At 40.1% G+C, this 22,063-nt stretch overlaps 1 protein-coding gene across 2 annotated transcripts in view; it reads right to left on the bottom strand.

The window, feature by feature from the left end:
* Positions 1 to 213: 213 nt before the first annotated feature.
* The window catches only part of SETBP1 (SET binding protein 1), a 377,283-nt gene continuing 355,433 nt past the window's right edge, over positions 214 to 22,063 (bottom strand). For both annotated transcript variants that reach the window (XM_025365654.1, XM_025365653.1), the window contains exon 6: positions 214 to 1,611. In XM_025365654.1, the coding sequence (XP_025221439.1) occupies positions 992 to 1,611 (620 nt within the window). In that variant the 3' untranslated portion in view covers positions 214 to 991. The remainder of the gene's footprint in view (positions 1,612 to 22,063) is intronic.

The raw sequence follows: 22,063 nt of genomic DNA, 5'->3' as shown, positions 1-22,063 counted from the left end.
TTATTCTATTTGCTGTGGGCTATTAAAACCATTTTATTCTGCCTCTGCTCTGCTGACATGTTTTAAGTATAAAAATAGCCTGGTTGACATCTGGGTCAACATATCCTTGGCTGCTCTGCATCACTTATTAAAAAGGTTTTATCAATACTGAGTATGTTTCACAATGATTGGGATTCAAAGCCAGGTTCTTGGAACAGCATGCCAAGGTTGAACTTTACAGCACAGGTTAAGAATTGTATTATTTAAATGTGTTAAAAAAAAAAAAAGCAGCAAGTACGTTAATGAAAAGATATATGGAAGTACAACGGGCAAAGGAAAAGTAGGAATAGACAACGCTAAAAATCAGTGTATGTGCGACAGAAGAGGCACAGAGAACATGAATGCGGGTCTAAGGTCGCCTATCACTAGAACTCCACCTTCTGATCACACAATTCCATCTGAGAAACTGTACGGTTAAGGGAAAGATTCAGGTCACCTTAAGATGACGTTGGTACCCCAAAGCTTAGCAGAGCTTGAAAATCAAAAGAAATAAAAACCAATTAAATGGAACGGGTTACAGCAATGCCAGTTGAGCAATTTGCAGCTTTTCTCCCCTTGGAATGTTTCCTAATTGAGGGTGTTTCCCTTTCGATTTTCCTGGCCAGCAAATGAAATCGGAGTCGAGGGCGCACCTTGGCAGCGGGAGGTCAGGAGAGCGCCACCAGCCTGCTCCTCCTGGGGGCCTTCCGCTCGCCTGCGGACGATCCAGCCGTACTGAAGCGCCGCGTGGTGGGAGCTGCGGTGAAGCTGACAAGCTTCTTCTGAAGGTATCTCCCTGCTTTGCTTTCCCTAGAGCTCCTGATGGCTCAGCCCGTCGTCTGGCCGGATTCTGCCTGCCCGGCTTCTGGAGAGAAGGGCGTGGGTGTCCCTGCAGCCGGGGATTCCGCCCCCGCCCACTGCGCTTCCCACGTGTCAGTTCCCTAGGCCCCAGGTGCAGACGCCCAGACCCGCCCTAGGGAAGGACCTCGCTCTCACTCCCTCGGGACTTCCTCTGCCTTTTGGCTTTCACCTCCTCTTCCTGGGGAAGGGGCTGCTGCGGGGGCGGCTGCTGCGGGGGCTGAGCGGGGGCCTGCGGTTTGTGTTTCCTCTTTCCGCCTCGGGGGGTCTTGGGTAGAGGGGGTGGTGGGGGTAGGGGCGGTGGCGGCGGTGGCGGTAGGGGCGGTGGCGGTGGCGGGGGCAGGGGCGGCGCCTCCCGGGCCATGTGGATGACCGCTTCGATGGTGGCCATGATGGTGTCTTGGCTGGCGGCGGGCTCCAGCACCAGCGGGCTCAGGCTGGGCTTCTGGCCCCTTTTGCTGGGCAGGTCGATGCATTTTTCCAGCACCGGCATTTGGTCTCTGGAGTCCTCATCGAACTGGGTGGGTTGCTTCCTGGGACGCCCGCGCCTCTTCTTCACGAAGTTGTTGCCTGTTTTTGATTGTCTCTGCAGCCGCTTGGCCTTCAGGATCTTGTTCACGTGGTCCAAGTTCTTCTTGGTGGATAGGATCTTGGTGTAGTTGCACATCTTCCGCACTTCGCACTGGATGGCTTCGATCTCCCGCCGCTTGAACCTCTTCTTCAGGGAGGAGCCGACTGCAGGAGGGGAAGAGAGAAGAAATTGAGCACAGGATGCAAGGTTGCCTTCAACCCAGCCTCTTCACTGACAGCTAGCATTCTACTTGGCTATAAAGATTATGGAGAATTAATGCTATGGGTATTAAAATAAAAATAAACATTTCTCAAATATTCATTGTGCATGCAAAGTACTTCTATTTACATTATTTCAGTCCTCCCAACAATTATGTGAAATATTGTTGTTCCCTTTTTAAAGATGTGGAAACTGAGGCTCACACTGTTGAGGTAAACTGGCCTAGAGCCGTGGGACTCAATGGCAGAATCACAATATAAATCTTCCCATTGTTAATCTTATTATACAGGTAATTTTTTATTCACCCTTTTGACATTTGATCTGATTCAATTTAGCACAGGATTAGACTTTCTCTTTTTGTAGGTGTTGGATGAATGAAAAGGCACATGGGCCTCCATATCAAGCAACTGGGATCATGCAGATATACTATCGATCTCATAGAAGAGATGCCTTGGCTTGATCAAGAATAAGAAAATGTAAGTGAACCATTTTATTTCTAACCCTTCTCCACTGACACAGGGAGGCCTATTTCCTGGAGCACTCTCGTTATCATGGCATCATCTCTCTGTGCTTTTCCCCCAGCGTTCTGGACTACTCAGCTTGCCTGATGGCATTCAGTTAACCAGGTCCTTCATAACCAGTTCATCCTCTGGGAACCTCAAGGGAAGTATCAGCCAGGTGTTTCTGAATCATTTACACTACCCCTACCAGGCTGGCGTTTGCAAAGAGCTCTTTTCATGTCCTGTTGGCCAGCTGCAGCTGCACCTCTATTTTATGAGCCGAACTTCTTGTCTCAGGAAGTCCTGCACTGCCGGCACTAAATGGCCTTCAGAACTGCTTAGTTTTGAAGTTCAGACAGCATAAAGTGTGAATGGCTTCAAAACATAGCCAGCCATTCCTCCTGCAGATCGTTCTTTCTCCTTGTGCTGTTCATGAGCAAGCGCATGTGTGATACCTGTCTGCACACACACACACACACACACACACACAAACGGGCACGTACACTCACACAGACTCCATGGCTCCACCTTCAAGGTGGCCACTCCCCCTGGCTGTTTATAAACATAATAAGTGTGTCTTCACCGAGTTCTTTGCTGCTATGATTTACGCTGCATGTTCAGCCCGAAAGGAGCCCACGTGGAAGACCTACGCATAGAGGGGAGTGTGGTGCATTTTATCATTTTGGTTTGTTGTTTCCTCCCATAATTTTTTTTGTACCTACTAATAGAGAAGCAGAATAAATATCTTAAGAGAGAGAAGGAAAAAAGAGGCTTAAAACATGGATACCATTCTCACTTATTCTTGGGTACTCCCACTTGATTCTTTCCTCTGCTTTGTCCCATTTCTCTCTCATGCTGTGCCCAGCACAGATTGCCAGGAGGGTTTTATTTGAAGTTATTTACACCCCCAGCTTCATGGAGTGGGGAGAGCTGAGTCCCACAGGCCAGGTCAAAATGTTACTGCTTTTGGCCAAAGGTCAGTAAGACTGACCGAGCAATGAATAACTACTGAATGATCTTTAAAATAAGTTATAAAGATCAAAATAGAACAAAGCCAGAGTGAGCTTTCGACTATAAAAATAAAATTTTTGTAGTTAGTTTTGTAAAAGAAAAAGGTTGCCTGGTTGTAAGTTATCAGAGGCAAGAACCAATGCTTGTCTGTCTTTATGGCCCTCAAAGGGCCTAGCAGGGTGCCTGGTATGTAAAAGATTTAAGAATTGTTTCTGGACTGACAAATCAATCTAATCAGGCCTTGTAGTCATATTCCCTAGAAGAGTTCTAGTTTGAATTTTTAAAGTGACCATTGCAAATATAGTTATACTAAAACTTAGCCCACCTCCATGTCAGTGACAGATAATTTACTTTGTCCACATAGTCCATGAGTCAATGGCAACTAGTCAGTAGTAATACTCCACAAAACTTGACACTATTCCAAGCAAAGGTTTCATTTACAGTTTGCCCTCTCTTTAGTTTATATCAGCCATAGAGGAAGCAAATGCTATGTGATATGTTATATAATATAGCATGAAAGTATAAAGGAAATCGCCTTGCTGACATGTAATATAGCATAGAAGTATAAAGTAAATCAATTAATTGGCAATACTGTATTTGACTGAGTTAAGCTTGACGGAAATACTCCATGAGCTGCAGGTCATTTGGGGAAAATACAACCAATGGATTGTCGCTCTATGTGTTGTCTTTTTAAAGTGAAATGTCAAAATAAATAAGTAAATAAACAAACCCCCAAAACAAAATCTCCAAACCAAAATAAAGAAATAAACAGAAACCTAGCAGATAGCAGCTAATTCCATATTCAAAAACATGTGCTGAATAACTTATTAAGTCTTTGCATTAAAAAAGGATTATGAAATAAAAATTAATTCTGATAGTGTAAATCTACCAAACAATCCTAAAAAATGTCAAAACAACTCTTTTGTGCCCACCATTCACATTTAGCAAATGTTAACTTTTTGTCATATTATTTTTTTTAGTAAGAAAGAAAACATTACAGATTGAGCTAAGTCATGGCTCCCTTCTCCATTCCTTTCCCTTTCTTTTTTATGCTTGTTTTAATCCTTTTGTTGCATATAGATGAGCTCATATTAGTAAAAATTAAAAATTTGAATCTACCTAGTGTTGGTAATGATGTAAGAAACTGGGAACACTCACATACTGTTGGCGGGAGTATAAACTGTTATAATCATTTTGGAGAGTGATTGGGCAATAACTGTTAGAGTTGAAGATGTACACATTCAATGTCCCAGCAATTTCATGTCAAGCTTGCCTCCTTTACTTATATATAACAGGAGGCAAAAGTTATATAAGGATGTTCCTTGAAGCTCAGTGTATGATACAGAAAACTGAAAACAATCTAATTAATCAACTGTGATACATAAAACAATGCAATATTATACATCGATTAAAATGAATAAACTACACATAAATATATCAACATGGTTAAATCTTATTTAAAGAGTTGAGTAGAAAAGGAAATCACAAAAACATGTTTAAGTATACTACTTACATAACTTTAAAAACACACATACTTCTTGAACTTTTATTTTATCTTCAGAGTCCAGTTGTGGAGGTTTAAAGTGACTGCTGTGTAGGAGATCAACTGTGAGTCAAATACTTGGTGGATGACTCACCTACTACTCAACATCTACTTCCCCCCAAGGCAACCTCACAGAGTTTTATTAAGCCTCTAGAGTAGGGTTGTCCAACAGAGTTTTCTGAGATGGTGAAAATGTTCTCTCTGTGTGTGCTGCTCCATAGGTAGCCACTAGCCACTTGTGGCTACTGAGCACTTGAAATGTGGCTGGTGTGACTGAGACCCTGAATTTTTAATATCACGTAATTTTCATTTAAATAGCTACAGTGTGGCTAGTGGCTACCCTATGGGCCAGCACAGCTCTAGAACTACCTACCTTGAAATACAGAGGACAGAAGACACACAGGGATTCATTCAGTAAATTGCAGACTGTGGGAGACTCTAGGAAAACAACCTGGTGTCTCCAACAAATAAATTGCCGGGCAGGGGGAAGATGAAACTGTGCATCAAAAGAGACTAAAGAGATAAAGTGACCTTATTTGGATGACAGTTGGAACAAACTGTTAAGAGAGATCATGAAATAAATGGAAATGTGAACTATGGGCATTTCATGATATTACGTAATTACTGTTAATTTTCATAGGTGTGATATTTGCATTGTGATTATGCTTTTTGAGTACCTATCTTTTAGAAATGCCTATGAAAATATTGATAGATGAAATCACATACTATCATCTGGGATTGACTTTAAAATACTAAGGAAGAGAGGAGGTAAGTGGAAGTATTGATGAAACAAGATTGACTGTAAGTTGATATTGTTGAAGCTGAAGTTTATATTGATGGGTACATGAGGTTTGTTAATGCTATTCTGCTTACTTTGATGTATGTCTGACATTTTCCATAACACAATGTTAAAAAATTATAAATAAGTGGCAATAAAGCATCTTAAAATCTTAGGGCTGGACAGTGCTCTAATTTTCACTCTCTTGGGGCTTTATTTTACCTAAATACTTTTTGAAGAATAAGAGATGTCCTCAATGAAGGTCATGCATCCACCATCTCCCTAGAAGGCTTAGCTTGTAGCTGCCCTCCTGTTTTAATGGCATAGAAACATGAATGAGTTCTCTGTGTTTTATGCTTTCACCACCTGCATAAATAAATACATGTCATGAGCCAGTCTCCATTGATGGCATCAGGTATTATGACAGTATCCCTCTGTCTTTTGCACATTATAATCTTTGGGGTTTTTCATATCTACTGAACATCTGAATTTCATTTATTTTTCCTTTATGTTTGTTATCCAAACTTTCAGTTCAGATTTGTTATCCCTCTGTGTGAACAATAGCAGAGTATGGTATAGTAGAAATGACTGTGTGTAGAAGAAGCTGGAAAACAAGGTGAACTGACATAAGTCCCTTAACTCCTCCATCTCTGTTTCTTCATCTGTTACACTGGATGGTGGAACCAGATGCTCTTGGAAGTTCCCTTCTATATTTAGTTTGCCATAATTCTTTTCTACTCATTATCAGTTGCATCCCCAAATGTGGGGCGGCTTTCTAAAACATTTATTCATTGAATAATTCTAAAATATTAGTGTGTGGGGAGAACTTCGGACTTGGCAGCGTTTGATATTCACAGATCTTTCTCCTTATTGCTTATGATTTCACTGTCCCTCTAAATGTTTACAGATTTTTCTCTCTTCAAATCGTTTCATTATTGGACAGTCATTTCTGGGCTCTTGCTGCAAGATTGATTCCATATTTGCTCTCCTTCCTATAATTGTCCTATATCTTGCCTGCTCTTTGTTAGTTTTAAAGAATAATTATTGAGTGGCCCAGGCAAAATGCAAATTCATTTCTTCATAACTCAGCAATACAAATTTTCTTTCAGACCCTATCTATATTTGAAATTGCCATGCAAATGGTTGAGCTGGTTTTGGTCCAGATCTAGACATTCTATCTTTTCACTCCCATTATCAGAAGATTGGCTCATCAGCATTCTGTTGATTTTGTCAAGTTGGTTATGGTAACTAGAGAATGGACTTAGCACTGCTTTTTGGATGCAGAATTTGTATGTATAGTAGGCCCCCTGAGACAAAGGCTAACAAGGCTTAGTTATATAGAAGATTCCCAAGAAATAGATACCCATGTTTGTAGACTGTACTTTGCCCATGTACAAGACACACCCTATTTTACAAGAAAGCTTTGGGTGGATTGTGGAGGGAGGCAAATTTACCTCTAGACTCCTTAGAGTTTTTCTTGCTGTTTGAATGTTCCTAAGGGGAGATGGAAAGATGTTGAGCAAGGCTGAACTGCCTGGAGTTGGGGTGCATTTCAGGGCAGAGAGAGCTAGAATATCCTGTGCTTTAATCAAGGCGGAGAGTTGCAGTGTGAATTGCTTTGTGTGCTGATACATGTCAGAAGATTCTCTGAAGGCAAAGGCCACACCTTTTTTTCTCTACTTTCAGAGTTCCCAGCACAGGCCCATCGATACAGCAGTACCTGATCTGGTGCATACTATGTGATCAGCAAATACAAGCTCAATGGCATTCAATTGTCTCATGTTCTCCAATGTAAATTCTGCATTTTATTTATTTATTTTACTTTGTACTTGTGCTTGCCTTGGTAATGGTCTCTTATTTTCCTAATGCTGCTTTTTATTTTTAATGGGGAGAATGAGGTAACCTGCCTTGGCATGCAAACTTTCTTCTTCCATCCTTAGAATTTAAATTAACTTTCTATAGTACTGGCCTTAAAAGCTCTTTTGAAAAAGATGGCAAGTTGCCTCTGCTGGTGAGGCCTCTGCAAGGTAGGGGGCATCCGAGTTGCTGCTTGTTATCAACACAAGTGCTAGAGGACTGCTAAGTTTAAAGCAGCAATTTAGAATTAAGAGTTAGCAGATGTGGGGGATTTGTCATAATATGATGGTGTTTTCATTCTGTTCTTAATATCATCTTAACATACTTTGGGGTTTCTTTGAAAACATGAGTAGCTTGTTTGAAGCATAGTAACTGCTTGACTATTCAACAACTTATTCTTAGGGGTGTATTGTGAAAGAACTTTTTATCTCAGTTGCAGTGGCTTGAAGGACTCTGGTCTGTGTTCTGTTCCTATTTCACATTTTTTCTTGGGACAAGGTAGGAGGAGAGGCGGGCAGACTGGCTGATGGACAGGTGAAGCAGTGGGGTATGTAGGTGTGAGCATGTTTATGTGTGTGAGCTCTGAAGTGGGCTAGGCCACCAAATAGTTAGTGTCCCAGAGCAGCTCCCTAATCTTCTCAGGAGTGGTGTTGGATTTAGAAATCGGCCTAGTGCCCTCCTGCCCCTGCCACCTTGCCCACACTGTTCACCTCCTCTCTGCCTCTCTAAATTAAACCAGCAGCTTCCCAAGTGCACATTCCCTCCAGAGGAAGCCAGACAATTTACTGGGCTGCAGAAAGAACACATTAATAATTTGTATTTACATTATTTATATTTTACCTAAATAATCCTAATGCTTAATAAACGGAACTGCAGCCATGCCCTGACTTGTGCTGCCCATCAGATGACAGGTCACCTGTCACACTTGGGCATGAGATTCCTGGGAGAAGAGGAGGCCATGTGCATTCAAGGGGTTGACAGGGGATCTCACTGGTTAGTTGCTTTCAGGGTGCTGTCAGTGTCCTATATTTTAAATTTGTAGCAGGCCAGCTCACGTGGTAATTTTAGAAAAGCAAGACTTTTCAACAGAAAAAAATTTCAAAATACTTTGTAATGAGATGAAGAAGACCCATACAATATTTTATATACCACACAGAGTTCTGTTGGTTATTTCACACCAAACTGTATACACGAGTGGCCACTTTCAAAGATGAATTTGGCCGTTTTCTTGTACAAAAAGACAAGGGTTCCAAATTTTCTCAACTCTTCTAGGCTGTCAGTAATGTTACCCTGAAGATGATAAACAACAAAACACTTAATGTCCCTTTACAGTAAACTGGGTCAGAAAGTAACCGCGTTTGGAAAGAAACTCATGCTATAGAAAGAGCAGCTTTGGAAATTTATTGCAAATGTTTCCACCATTTGGCAATTTTGTTGCTGAAAACAATATAGCCTATAAATCCCTTTAATCTACAAATCTGAATACCTTGTAAACAGAACTGACTTTCAAATGAAGAGTTGGATTAAAAAATATGGACCATCTAATTGTTAATAAAGAGGATGGTTTGCCAAGTTTCAACAAAAATCTTGTTTAACTGATAGATGAGATTGGAAAAAAATAGTACTGATTTAAGCACAGTCAACAATCTACTTTATTCTTTTGAATCTATGTGTATGTGAAATATTCTTTATCCTACAACATCTGCTAACAACAAGTATTGAAACAAACTGAATTCAGAATGAGAACTTTAAATTACTTATCACAAGTGCTTAAAAAAAACCCCAAGATTTTTGAAAACAAGTATACAAACTCAATTGCTTGGCCCTCCTTAAAACACTACTAAAAACACTTAAATCAGTATAACATTTTGATAGCAACAAAAATATTTTTGTTTTGTTAATAAAAGGTAAAATGAAATTTAAAATTATTTTAAGAATATATTTCAAGTTTATCTCATCCTGTTAAAGTTTGTATTTAAGAAAAAGAGGGCACGTATTTTTAGTATGTATTTAAATGGTGTGACTATTCAAAATTATGTTACTAATATCACTGCATGATCAATAATCCAGAGCCCACTGCTTTAAAGTTATCCTTTCTGTTTTAAAAAACTCCTCAAGAGTTTATTCACTCACTTGGTATTTAATCCTCAAAGATCTTAACTAAAGCTTCTTGAAGACAGCATGTGTTGTCCTTTTTCATACCTTTCAAAACAAAGAACACAGTTCCTGTGTCATAGTAGATGTTTGATTAGTATTTCCTGCTAGACTGTTTCAGACTGTAAACTCCCAGAGCCCAAATTCTGGAGAGCATTTATCTTTATATTCCCCAGAACACCTTTAACTGAGTGGCATGCCATTCCATGGCAGTGAGGGGTGCCCTATCCATGGAGAGCTCCTCGAATGGGATTTAATGCTGACATCCTTTATTTGATTAGGCAATTCACAGGTCCTGGTCTGTAGGCTTTCAGGGTCCTTGACTTCTCTGACCACGAGGAAATAATGCCAGTTATTTCATGGGCCCATGGGTTAGACAAGCCACCTGGGACTTTGGACAGATAATGACAGTGGCGACTCATTCCAGAGAGAATCCAAGCTGAGTAAAAACATTACTAGGTTGCTCAAGGGACTTCTAAGGAGGGCAAGCCGGATTTTGGCAGTCCTGAAAAAACTGGGCAAAAGAGAGACCTCAGAGATAAGAGAACCAGAAAAAGATGAGATTATAGCTCCCTGTAAGGTGCATCATGAATATTCATCACAAGGGGTTGCCCACCATGGATGAACAGAGGAGTCTTTTAAGTTTGGGAGATTTTCTGGAGGTGCTATTTATTTATAAGTTACTTGTAAATAGTCAGCCGGGAGTGGTGGCTCACGCCTGTAATCCCAGCACTTTGGGAGGCTGAGGCGGTGGATTATGAGGTCAGGAGTTTGAGACCAGTCTGGCCAACATGGTGAAACCCTTTCTCTACTAAAAATACAAAAAGTAGCCGGGTGTGGTGGTGCACACCTGCAATCCCAGCTACTCGGGAGGCTGAGGCCGATAAATTGCTTGAACCCAGGAGGTGGAGGGTGCAGTGAGCCAAGATTGCGCCAATGCACTCTAGCCTGGGCAACAGAGTGAGACTCCATCTCGAAAAAAAAAAAAAAAAAGAAAAGAAAAGAAAAGAAAAATAATAGCTTCCTAGGCTTTTGGTAAGGAGTGAATTGGGAATGGCAGCACTGGTAAACTGAGAAATACGAGGGCATTTAGCCCTCCTCTGTTTCATTCAACTTTGGCTTTTGTTTGTTGTAATGTGGATCAAGTCCCAACACACTGATGAGACAACATGGAAGGCTGGATAGAAATGTAGTTAACGCCAAAAAGTTTGAAGCTACATCTGTTGAGTCTCACAGCATGCCAGTTGGTCACACAGCGGGGGTGGTTGCACCCTCTCAAAGGGCTCTTTATATTTCTTTTCTCTTTCCTCTCAAATGTGGTATCACTTTATCCTTAACCATAAATACCATCTCTTATATAATACCCCAACTATTATGCATGCATGTTCTTACCTGATTGTGAGACATTTTCTTTGTCTCTTTAAAACTTTGAAAAAAAAAAAATACAGGGAAGAACAAAGAAACATATAACAAACATGAACACGGGCTCAGATAAAGTAAGTCCTGTTGACCATGCTAGAACTTCAAGAATTACATATAGCGGTAAGTATCTCTGTTTTTTTTTTTTTTTTCTCCTGGTCTTAATAGTAACTGCATTTGTTTACGTATTAGCTAGCATACTTGGCAATCTGATGGAAAACATATTGAACAGGACATTAGAAGAATGAGGTTCGGATCTTAGCTCATCACCCCTCAGTTCTGTGTCTCCAGACAAATCTCTCCATTTCTTGAAACGACCGACCCTCGATTCTCAATAAATATAATTCTATAAAAGTCATATACCTCCAAGTTTTCTGTGCCCTAGGTAAGACATCCTCAAATCCTTCATCTGTGTTTCCTATCAGATGAATTCTAGATCAAAGCAAATTCTTCATTTTGATCACTCTCTGGAGATTATGTCATCTGCTAAAGTTGATCTGAAATTGTAGTGCCTAGAATTAAACTGATTTTCTAGATACGAAGGATTAGTACAGAAAAATGGGTTTGATTAATTTCTGTGATCAAGGCACCATGCTTATATTAATAGAAGCTACATTTCTAAAAAACTGCATTTTTTTCCCCAACAACATCCTACTGTTGGCTCATGTTAAATGGAGGCTCAATTAACTCCCTTAAACACTTTCATATAAACAGCTATCAACACTGGCCACTGCTATGTGGAATTGGGTGTTAAGCTTAAATGCAGGCCTTCTATTTAAATCTGCAAAGTTTAATTTTATTAACTTTGTGAATTAATATTCTAGTCTGTTGTGAAAATTTTGAAACTTAATTTTGTTTTCTCAAAGAGTTCTCAGATTTTTAGGAATATTCAGAGGGCTCAAATACCCTAAAAGTTAATGTCTCTCCTTTTAACTACCTCTGGGCTGGATTCAAGTAACTAAAAGCCATGCTATCATTTTTTCTTTATTGAAGTTTCTAAAGAAGAAGATGTCAATTTACAAATTAACTATCTTTGTATTCTCCCTAAAAACAATAAGCAATTTACACCAATTGTTTTCGACTTTCTCATGTCTGTTTGGTTAGTGGAAGATGGATGAACCACAGAAACAATAACTTTGCATAGCCTACAGGTGTGTGTGCCCAACTCTATTATTTCTGTAAGTGTCAGAGAGGATATTACATCTGATGTTGAACAGGGAAAAAAGTCTTGCATTTTTCTTTTATCCAGAGGCAACTCTTCTGCCCTAGTGAGAAAAAAATAAAAGATACAAAACAAAGCGATACCAGGCATTGTTCCAGTGTGCACAAATTTCCACTGGAATTCAGTTTATAATTCAGTCTTAAAGCTTTTTATGAACACTTCATGTCTTTGTATATTCCACCCATTCTTTAAAAGTCCAATTAAGTTCTCTTCCTAAAAGCCATCCATGGACTGTCATTTCAGCATTCATCTGTTTGTTCCTCTCTATATTGCCTGTATCTCTCTGATGGCACTTCACTTAGTCCGTCCTCTATTATGATTATGGGATTAATCTGTATTAACACTCTTCTTAAATTGTAGTTTTCCTAAGGGACAAGGACCTTGTCTTAGCCATTTTTATTCATGCTTGGAATAAACATTGATTCAGGCCCAGTTTGTGCCAGGCACTATAAGGGGCATGGAATGTTGTGCCTTCCCCCTAGTGAGCAGCACAGAGTCTAGCTGACTTACTTGAATTGAAATCAATCTGTGTGACCTGACTTGAACAGCACTTACCATCTATTTCATAAAGTCTGTGTTTGAGGCATGAAAGGATGTTTTTGGAGATTCAAATCACTGTCAATTAAATTAGGTCCTCACATATTTTAGCTGTTCTCTACTCTGTTCAGAGCACCGTTAACTGAAAAGTCTCTCAGTTAGAACCAAAAGTACTGTGAAATATACCAATATCTAAACTTCATTCCATAAGAGAAGTGGAGTTTCAATGACAAAAACATGGACTAAAGCAAGTTTGGAATTTATTAAGAGTCACTAAGAAGACCAGCTTGAACACTTAAGGACATTAAGGATGTTTAAGAACGTGAAGATTGACTTAAATGACGAGTCCCCTGGAAAAGGAACACATGTACATATTATACATTAGAGGGAGAGAGAGAAGCGGGGGAAGGAATGGTCTTTTTTGTTGTTTTTAAATAGACTTTTTTAGAGCAGTTTTAGATTCATAGCCAAATTAAACTAAAGGTACAGAGACAGAGGTTTCCCATATATTCCCTTGTCCCAGCACATGTATAGCCTCTACCATGAATGGTCTTTTCATTGCCAAGCATGTGAATCAGAATCATAATGGTTTATTATGGGAGAAGGGTCATATGCTCTCTTGGCAAATATATATACATTCACATTCTGAGTGCTATACCAGGAGTTTTTTGAAAAAAAAATTGCTTTAACTTTTTTCTTTTTTTCAAGTCTAAGCTTGAACAGACTCAAGACGGCAAACACTCCCTCCTCAATTTAAGATTTGACAATTTAAGAAGAAAAAGCTCATTCATCATCTTTCCCTTTTAGAGACCATAAATTATTGGCTCATACGCCATGTGGCTTGGATTCTAGGAAAAGTTAGTGTAAACAAATCCAAGTTACAATGCGTGGAGTAGGAGAGTGAGTCATAAACAAAACACAGACATATGCTCTCATATAAATAAGGGCCTGGATCATCAGCTTCCCAGAGTCTGCTTCCCATTAATTACACAACAAAATGAACTTTCCATATGTAAAGCCCAAATCACTTAACTCTGGCAACTTGTATAAGACAAAGACCAGGATTGTGACTATGTAGGCACTAACAAAACTAGATTTCAAAATAAAAAATGTCCTTTCAAAATATCTTCAAGAAGATCCCCTGGAGGAGAATTTTTGAGTAACAAAACTATCCCCAGGCACTCTGGGAAGACTGCTTGGAGGCTGATAAGGATCCCTGCTGAATTTATAGGTAATATTAGGCACATTCTCTTTTGTTCTGTGTCCTGTCATTTTTCTGATGCTGGCTAGCCCTGGATCCTGGCCACACAGAGTTTTCACACACATTGCTGGGACCATTGAAAAGTTTCAATTCCTTCGCTCAGTTCCTTCTCGCTGTCTTTTGAAACTATCCATTGGTAGCACTAACTTATATTTCCTGATTGTCTCATGAAGACTATCTGGTCTCTTTTAGTTTAAAGAGGTATCAAGGAAAACATAACTCCTGGGGAAGAGTATTCTTCAATAGGTCAGACACTCCAAGAGAGGTGGAAGTGAGGTCTTTCCTTATGTCCCTTTCAAAAGCTGATTCCATAAAATAAACTAACAGAGTTAGTTCCAATGGACATTAAAACAACAGATCTTAAACTTTAGGTGTCCTGGATAGGGGAAAGAGGAGGAAAAGGACTTTTAGCTCTTTCCTAGTTGTGGGGGTGAGGAGGTAGCTTTCAACCATTCATACACTCGGGGACTATTTTTGTAACATCTGTGCTTTGTGTCATACCTTACACCATACAAGGCAAGTAGAATGCATTGCTCTTGCCCTCAAATGAAGGTGAACGGGAAGGAACTAACATTTCTGGAAAACCTACAGTGTATGTTGCAGTATTTCACATATTTCCTCATTTAACTGTGATAACAACCACTTGAGGACCTTGATTAGTATCCCTTAGTTTCTTTACAGTACAGAGATGAAAACCAAGTATTTTTTTCCTCAGGGCACACATCTCAGAAGTTGTGAATGCAATAATTCAAGCAATGGCTCTCTCATGTCAAAGCTAGTTTCATGCTATATTTCCTTAAGAAAGCAAAGAAGACAGGGAGCTAGAAAAAGACTGATAAAACCTGAGTTTCCTCATTAATTTTATACTCTTGTGTGTACTGGAGTGCCAAATTTCTCTGAATTTCACCATCTCGAAGGCCTTTTCCAACCCCCTAAATTCCATAATTAAATAACAGAAGATGTTACTGCAGATGACACATCATTGCTGCTAGATTAACTGTTCCTGCACATTGTTTTGATCCTGCTCCAGTTCAATGCCTTCAATGGCTCCTTGTAGGGAGCCAGACATTCAAGATACTGAGAGAAGCTGGTCAGGGTTACGAAGAAAGGTGGGAGGCAGGGCATGGTAAACACAAGAGACTATGGCACATTTAATGGAGAAAATTTATCCTATTCCAATCAATTGCTGCCAGTTAAAAAATCTGAGCCCAAAGATGATAGTTTCATAAAGTCAGAAAGCTTGATTATTATGTAAATCTTCTGATGTTCATAAACTGCTAATTAATTTTTTAAAATTTACAACCTTCTGTAGGCCAACCAAAACACAAGTGTAGACAGCAGCTGGGCCATGGCTGTCATTTTGCTATCATTGCCGGTCAGAATAGTGACCCTGTCTTATTCTAGACTTTTGGGTACTCCATCTTCTGATCTCAAATTTCCCTTCCAGACTCATCTGCCATTATTTCCATATGAATGCTGTATTCCTATCTCCTAGCTTCTGTCTGCTTACCTAATTCAGTTTATCTTTAGAAGTCCATCTTAACTCTTCTCTTCCCAAAAGAGAAATCTCTTAGTACCATTCAGTTGAAATCAACTGCTGAATAATAGTTCTGTTAGTATCTCAGATTGTTATTCGATCTATTCATTTAAAAATACTATTTGGTCATCTCATGTTTTGGAGGCAGGCCTTCCCATGTAGTGTTAAAGCTCCTCTGGGGCAGGGGCTAATCTTCTATTTGTATATATCATTCATAGAATTCAGTGCAGTGTGGCAGGCTCTTAAAAAAAAGGTTGACAATTTTTAACAAAGTCTTACAGATGTTTGAGTAAGATGAGATTGATATAGTCACTAATGCCTTCAAGAGTAGGGGGCTTGGACTGTGTCCTGAGATAAGAGTATTTGGAAGGGAGAGTGAGGATACATATCAGTTTCTAAAGGATAGTTAATGGATATTATGATCTAAGTCATCACATGGCTAAATTGTGACTTCACGTGATTAAATCCTGACATGAGATAACTTCAGTTCTGACATGAGAGGGTTTCATAAAACACTTACATGTTAAGTTTTGAATATGTGATTGGTGTTTTCATCTGATATTTCATTTCTTTCTTGCTACTGCCTAGAAGGCAGAAATTATTTTTCTCATTTCATTGATGAGAAAACTAGAACTCAGAAATCTCAGTGAGACCTTGTGACTTACCTAAGGGGATGGATTAAAAAGTATGGCAGTACTGTAATGAGGACTCTGCAATAACCCTGACCCTTGAATTTCAAATCCAGTTTCACTCTGCCTCAATGTGGTGGCCAGAAAGAGTCCAAGTTTCCTAGTTCCCAGTTAGGCAATATTTGTAACCCTTCTGGCCTCAATCTTCTCATCTGCAACATGAAGTGTTTGGCAAAGGTCCCTTCTAATTTACTGTAATCCAGGTTTGTCTAGTCTGTTCTATTTGAAGCAGCAGGAGGAGAGTCCTTGGGAGGATATGTTGGGATGACTCCAGTGTCTCCCAGGGAGAGAATGGAGAGAGCAGACAGGTGAGTGCTCTCTCTCTCTCTCTCTCTCTCTGTCTTTGTCACAACCTGTCTCACAATCCTTACTCTATTCTCTCTCCCTGCCTCCTTTCTCTCCATGCCTCTTCTCTGTCTCTCTGCTGTCTTAGACTGACTACAGCCTGCCGGGACCACTCAAGATCATTCTTAATGACAGTCATTACATAGTTCTGCGTTGCCTGAGGCCATTTCTGCAGCAATGAGCAGGAAAGATTTTGCCCTGCCACTCCCTACTCCTGTAGTTGGGCTCACTATGCCAACTTTATTGGAACCAAGAAGTTTTTCAAAAACTCTCCATTAATTACAGGAACCCCAACACACAGTGCCCCCTTCTCATTAACACAGTTGCTTTCAGTTGCCACTAAATTATCTCACCATCATGACCCCCACAATCTAATTAGACTTCTGGAAATGGAAAGTGCCAGTGAACAAGGCAGGCGCCGCACTTTCATCTTAAAACTGATCATAAAATATTTGTGCCCTTTCGTTCTTTGCCACATAAACCCTGCCCCTATAAGAGTCTCCTTCCATTCTCTCCCATTTATAAAGAGGAGCTTGAATATTTGATATAAAATGAGTATCTTAATAGAAATCGCTTCACGTATGGGAGGTTTTCTTTTCCGAGTGTGAGGTCATTACAATAATCGCACCTGACTCCCCAGGCATCTGATGCCTCACAGCCAAACCTCCCACTGGGCTTCAATGGAGGTGTGAATGATACTATCACTGGGAAGAAGATAAAATGTGTTATTATCCTTACTCTATTTTTAAGAGGGTCTGACTGTGGCATGAGGTGTTGGGAGCATAATCTGTATGAAGCATTCAGAGAAGATAAATTGAGTTAAACTTCTTAAGACACAGCACTTTCAAACCTGTCATTAAACCTCTGTATTTCCTAAAATCTCAGCTCTAGAGAGAAAATAATTAGCTAAGTGAAGTCCAGACATGTCTATTGAGTATCTACTATGCACTCAGCATCGTGCAAGGTTCCTGACATTCAAATAAGATTATGAGTTGCTTAACAGCAAGACTCCTGGCTTTTGCTTGTCTTATTTTCATTCCGTACATTCCAAGGTTCTGGGAATTGAGATGCCCAATATTTATTGAGTGAGACAAAACCTAAATAGGAAATGGTTGCTGTCCTAGTGAAACCAATACTCTGGCCACAATGCAAGATTAACACATACAAAATAATTAAAGTACTGCATAGGCTGATGCACTCTCCTGTTTTCCATTGAGTGGCCTATCCTGAAACTCTCACAGAACTTCTGAGTGAAGGAAGACACATATATGTGCATATTCCTCCTTCTCTGAATAAATACATGCTTTTGTAGTGCAAGTACAACGCCATATAGGCTGAATCCTTAACTCAAGAATAATCATTCTCAATACGCTGGGAGACTAACCAAGGGCTGGGCTGCTATTAATGAACAAAGGAGGCTGGAGGGCTCCCAAGTTGCTCCAGGTTGCTCTATCTGGTGAACTTTCTTAGGGTGGTTTGCTGCTTCTGGATCTGATATAGAAACTGAAGGAAAATCACTGCCCCTTAACTCTAATGAATATTAGAGTTCATACACTCTAGAATGTATCTTTTCATGAATGAAACACTTTTGTGCAGGAAACAGTTGTTCAATACACTTTGACCAATATTTAGTGATTACCTATTGTTTGCCCACCTCAGTGCTAGGTAAAGTTGAATAAGATCTGGCCACAGGGACTATGCGATCCTCTGGTCCACTGTGGGACATAGGTGGAGCACAGACACTGTACTAAATGTAGGAATCTATGATCAATGAGCTTATAGGGAGCCAGTGAGGCACAGAGAATGTGGCATTCAACTTGACCTTGGCGTGGTTCTCAGTATGAGTGTCAGGGAAGGCTTGTTAGAGCTGAAGGCACCTATGCTGAGGCTTGAAGAAGCATCATGAATTAGCCATTCAAAGGGCATGACAGGTGGACAAGTGGGACAAAAATAAAAACAATCCAGGGAAGAAAACAGACAACAACATCAACAATAGCAGCAGCAAAAACAGCACCCACTTGTTGAACTCTTACTATGTATCAGGTACTTTGCTAAACATTTCCCGAGGATTATCTCCATTATTCCTCACCACAATCCTTGACTCTAGGTGATACTCTTTTCCCCATTTTACAGATGTGACCACTGAAGTCTTGAGATCACCCAGTTGGTGAGTGGAGCACTGAGATTTCAACACAGGCAATATAAAGTCAGAACACATGCATTCAACCAGAGCATTTCATGGCCCATGTGTGGTATATAGAAAAAATGAGCCAAAACTTAGAAACAAGGCAAATGGAAAGAGACAAGTCCTTTTGGGTCTCCCCAAGGATTATTAACAGTACAGGAACATGTGCCTCTGTTAGGCTTGCTGTCCACTACTGATTAAAGGCTTGGAACCTGACAGCTTCTTTTTGGCAGGGAGGATGGATCTTGCTCTATCGCCCAGGCTGGAGTGCAGTGGCACGATTTTGGCTCACTGCAACCTCCGCCTCCCAGGTCCAGCAGGTTCAAGTGATTCTCCTGCCTCAGCCTCCTGAGTAGCTGGGATTATAGGTGCCCACCACCATGCCTGGCTAATTTTTGTATTTTTAATAGAGATGAGGTTTCACCATGTTGACCAGGCTGGTCTCGAACTCCTGACCTCGTGATCCACCCGCCTCGGCCTCCCAAGTGCTGGGATTATAGGCGTGAGCCACCGCGCCCAGCCTGTATTGTTATTATTATTATTATTATTTTTAGTAGAGATGGCATTTCACCACGTTGGTCCGGCTAGTTTTGGACTCCTGACCTCAGGGGATCCATTCCCAAAGTGCTGGGATCACAGGTATAAGCCACTATACCTGGCCAATCTGCCAGCTTTTATGTTAACTTGTGGACTTTTGCCTACCAAAGAAGCGAATGATTTTTCTTTGGTAGAAGAGATAAACTATGAGGTTACGATTTTATTGCCTGTTACGACACTAACTGAACAACTTGCTCTACACGCTTTCTCCAGTGCCTGCATTCTCATAATGCCCCGTTCTCTAATTCTCCTTTGGGCTGGCTTTACCACCATGCTGTCTTTTGCATTAAAGAGTTGAATGAGCCTTTGAAATAACTTTTTAGTTTTTTGAAAATAATACCGTGGCAGTGGAAATCCCAAAGGAGTGGAAATTTGGTTGAGATTTCTAAGGAGATGAGGCTGGGGCAGAAGGCAGCGCCAGATTCTGGAAGATCTGGTGCTTCCCCGGGCTTCCCTTGGCCATAGGAATGGCTCAGCTGCTCTAGGAGGTTCAGATTAAATCAGAAAAGAACTTATGTCTCCTTTAGCAGTGAAAATGACAACAGGTTTTGGAGGCTTTTCAGAAGGCTTTTGGTGTGTGATGGGAAAACACAGAAGCTTCCAACCCTGCCGAGTCCCTTGTCCCTTGGTGGCCCAGAGCTGCAGGAGGGGGCGCCTTTCATGGGCCTGTCATATTCAGCACAGCTTTCAGGGCAAACCGGCTCATTTTGTGATGCTTCAGCGTGAGCCCACAGGTAGCACTTTTCAGTCAACTTGAACAATTACTTTAAATTGAAGCTTTGTTTGCTCTGGATCTTCTTTGGGAAGTTTTCTACTGAGTATTTTAAGTGATTAGACTGGGCACACAGGAATATATTTTACAATCTGGAGACTTCTTCAGTGTATATATTTGTGGTCCCTGGATGTTCCAAATCCTATTAAATTGCACCTTCATTTCTTCTATTTTCGTTCTTCTAAAGATAAGATTTTGGCTGACTTGACCTGTCATTTTGGTTAGGGGCTTCAGATCATGACTCCACATAACAAAGAAAGAAGTAAAATAAATAATTGCATCATTCTTAAATTCCTATTCATTGCTCTTTTTTGTAGCTGGATATTACTTGATTATTCTGGGCCCCTTTCCATAGATGGCAGGTGGCTAAGAGAAAACTCAGGTATCCTAGAATTTGGGAGCTGAAAGCAATTTTCACAATCATTTTGTTCTAGCTACTAGTATACTAAATTTCATTCTGATTTCATTAGTATTAAGAATTCCCACTATTATTTGTAAAGATAATTAATTTTTCAAGATTAAGGTTTTGCATCTTGACTACAGGTATCAGTTAGTTCTGATTGCACTGATGGTTTGGCTAATAACAAAATGATTTCCCTAATATTAGTCCCTGCCATGAGAAACAAAATGCCTAAAAATTTAAAAGACTTATGAAATTTAAATATTTTTACTTATTCATTGGCTGTGGTAGTTTTAAACGTGGTAGATAATATAGTTTGAAATAATAATGGATTAGCCTTGATACAAAACAGATAGAAGCTAAGAGCTGTGCTCACTCTACTTCCTTGTTATCTTGAACTGAGCTACACCTCGAGCAGCTGAGATCTGATGATAGCATGGCTGATACATGTTTGCGCTTTTTTTTCTCCTTGGACTTAAGATGAGAGAATATTGTGTGTGTGTGTGTGTGTGTGTGTGTGTGTGTGTGTGAGAGAGAGAGAGACAGAGAGAGAGAAAGGATATATTTGTTTTCCCGTTATTGCTAGTCTAGTCTTTCAAGTGCAAAACCATTCAGATTTTGTTGCCTTGATGTTTTACTGAGTTCTTACCACCATTTGGAATCTACTTATTCATATAGACTCATCTTAAATAAGAGGAGAAAACATGTTTCTGAAATGAAATCACAAATTCTCTATACATTACATGATCTCCCTGAGAAGTTAGTTCAACATCTAGAAAATCAGAAAAATCAGCCTGGCTTATTCAGGTATGGATTATCTGATATGATTGTTAAATCATTATTGGGCTAGTGTAATAGAAGTTATTTCAAGTTATGCCTCACTTTGAGCAAACTTTAGTGGCGCTTTTACTGCATTAGCCCTAATTACTCACAATGATGATGCAGTGCTCCCTTGAATCAGACCTCCATGGCTGCACCAGGGAACTGCAGCTGATCAATAGCTATTGAGCAGTTTGATCACCAAGGCTGATCTGTTTGAGCACCTCCGGCAGCCACCGCCATCCTCCCTCCCGGTAGCTCACAAACTGACATGTTCCCAGCTCGCCACTCCCTCCTGCATCTCCTCGATGGCCCCCTTTTACAAATCAATAATGTCATAATCAGTATGCCTCTGAGACTCTGAGAAAGTAAAAAAATTGCCTGAAACAAAAACCTGGGGGACCCATATAGCAAATGCATATAGGCATACAAGCTAGAAAACACGTATTTGTAAACCCTTGACCCATATTCATTTCTCCCATACTGTATTGTTTATAACATAAGGTGGGAATGTTCCTTTATTGTACTTTTATCAAAGATCACCTATTTGAAAACAGTACTGTTCTTACTAGAGACTGATAAATTATTTGGTGAGTATTTTCCAGCAGCCTACAAAGTGCCTGTCAAATGTTTTTCATTTAATTGTTATTATGCCTGTAATCCCAGCACTTTGGGAGGCTGAGGCGGGCAGATCACCTGAGGTCAGAAGTTCGAGACCAGCCTGGCCAATACAGTGAAACCCCCGCCTCTACTAAAAATACAAAAATTAGT

This window comes from Theropithecus gelada, chromosome 18 (assembly GCF_003255815.1).
Source record: "Theropithecus gelada isolate Dixy chromosome 18, Tgel_1.0, whole genome shotgun sequence".
Taxonomy (NCBI): Eukaryota; Metazoa; Chordata; class Mammalia; order Primates; family Cercopithecidae; genus Theropithecus; species Theropithecus gelada.
This window is presented reverse-complemented; position numbering and strand designations above follow the sequence as displayed.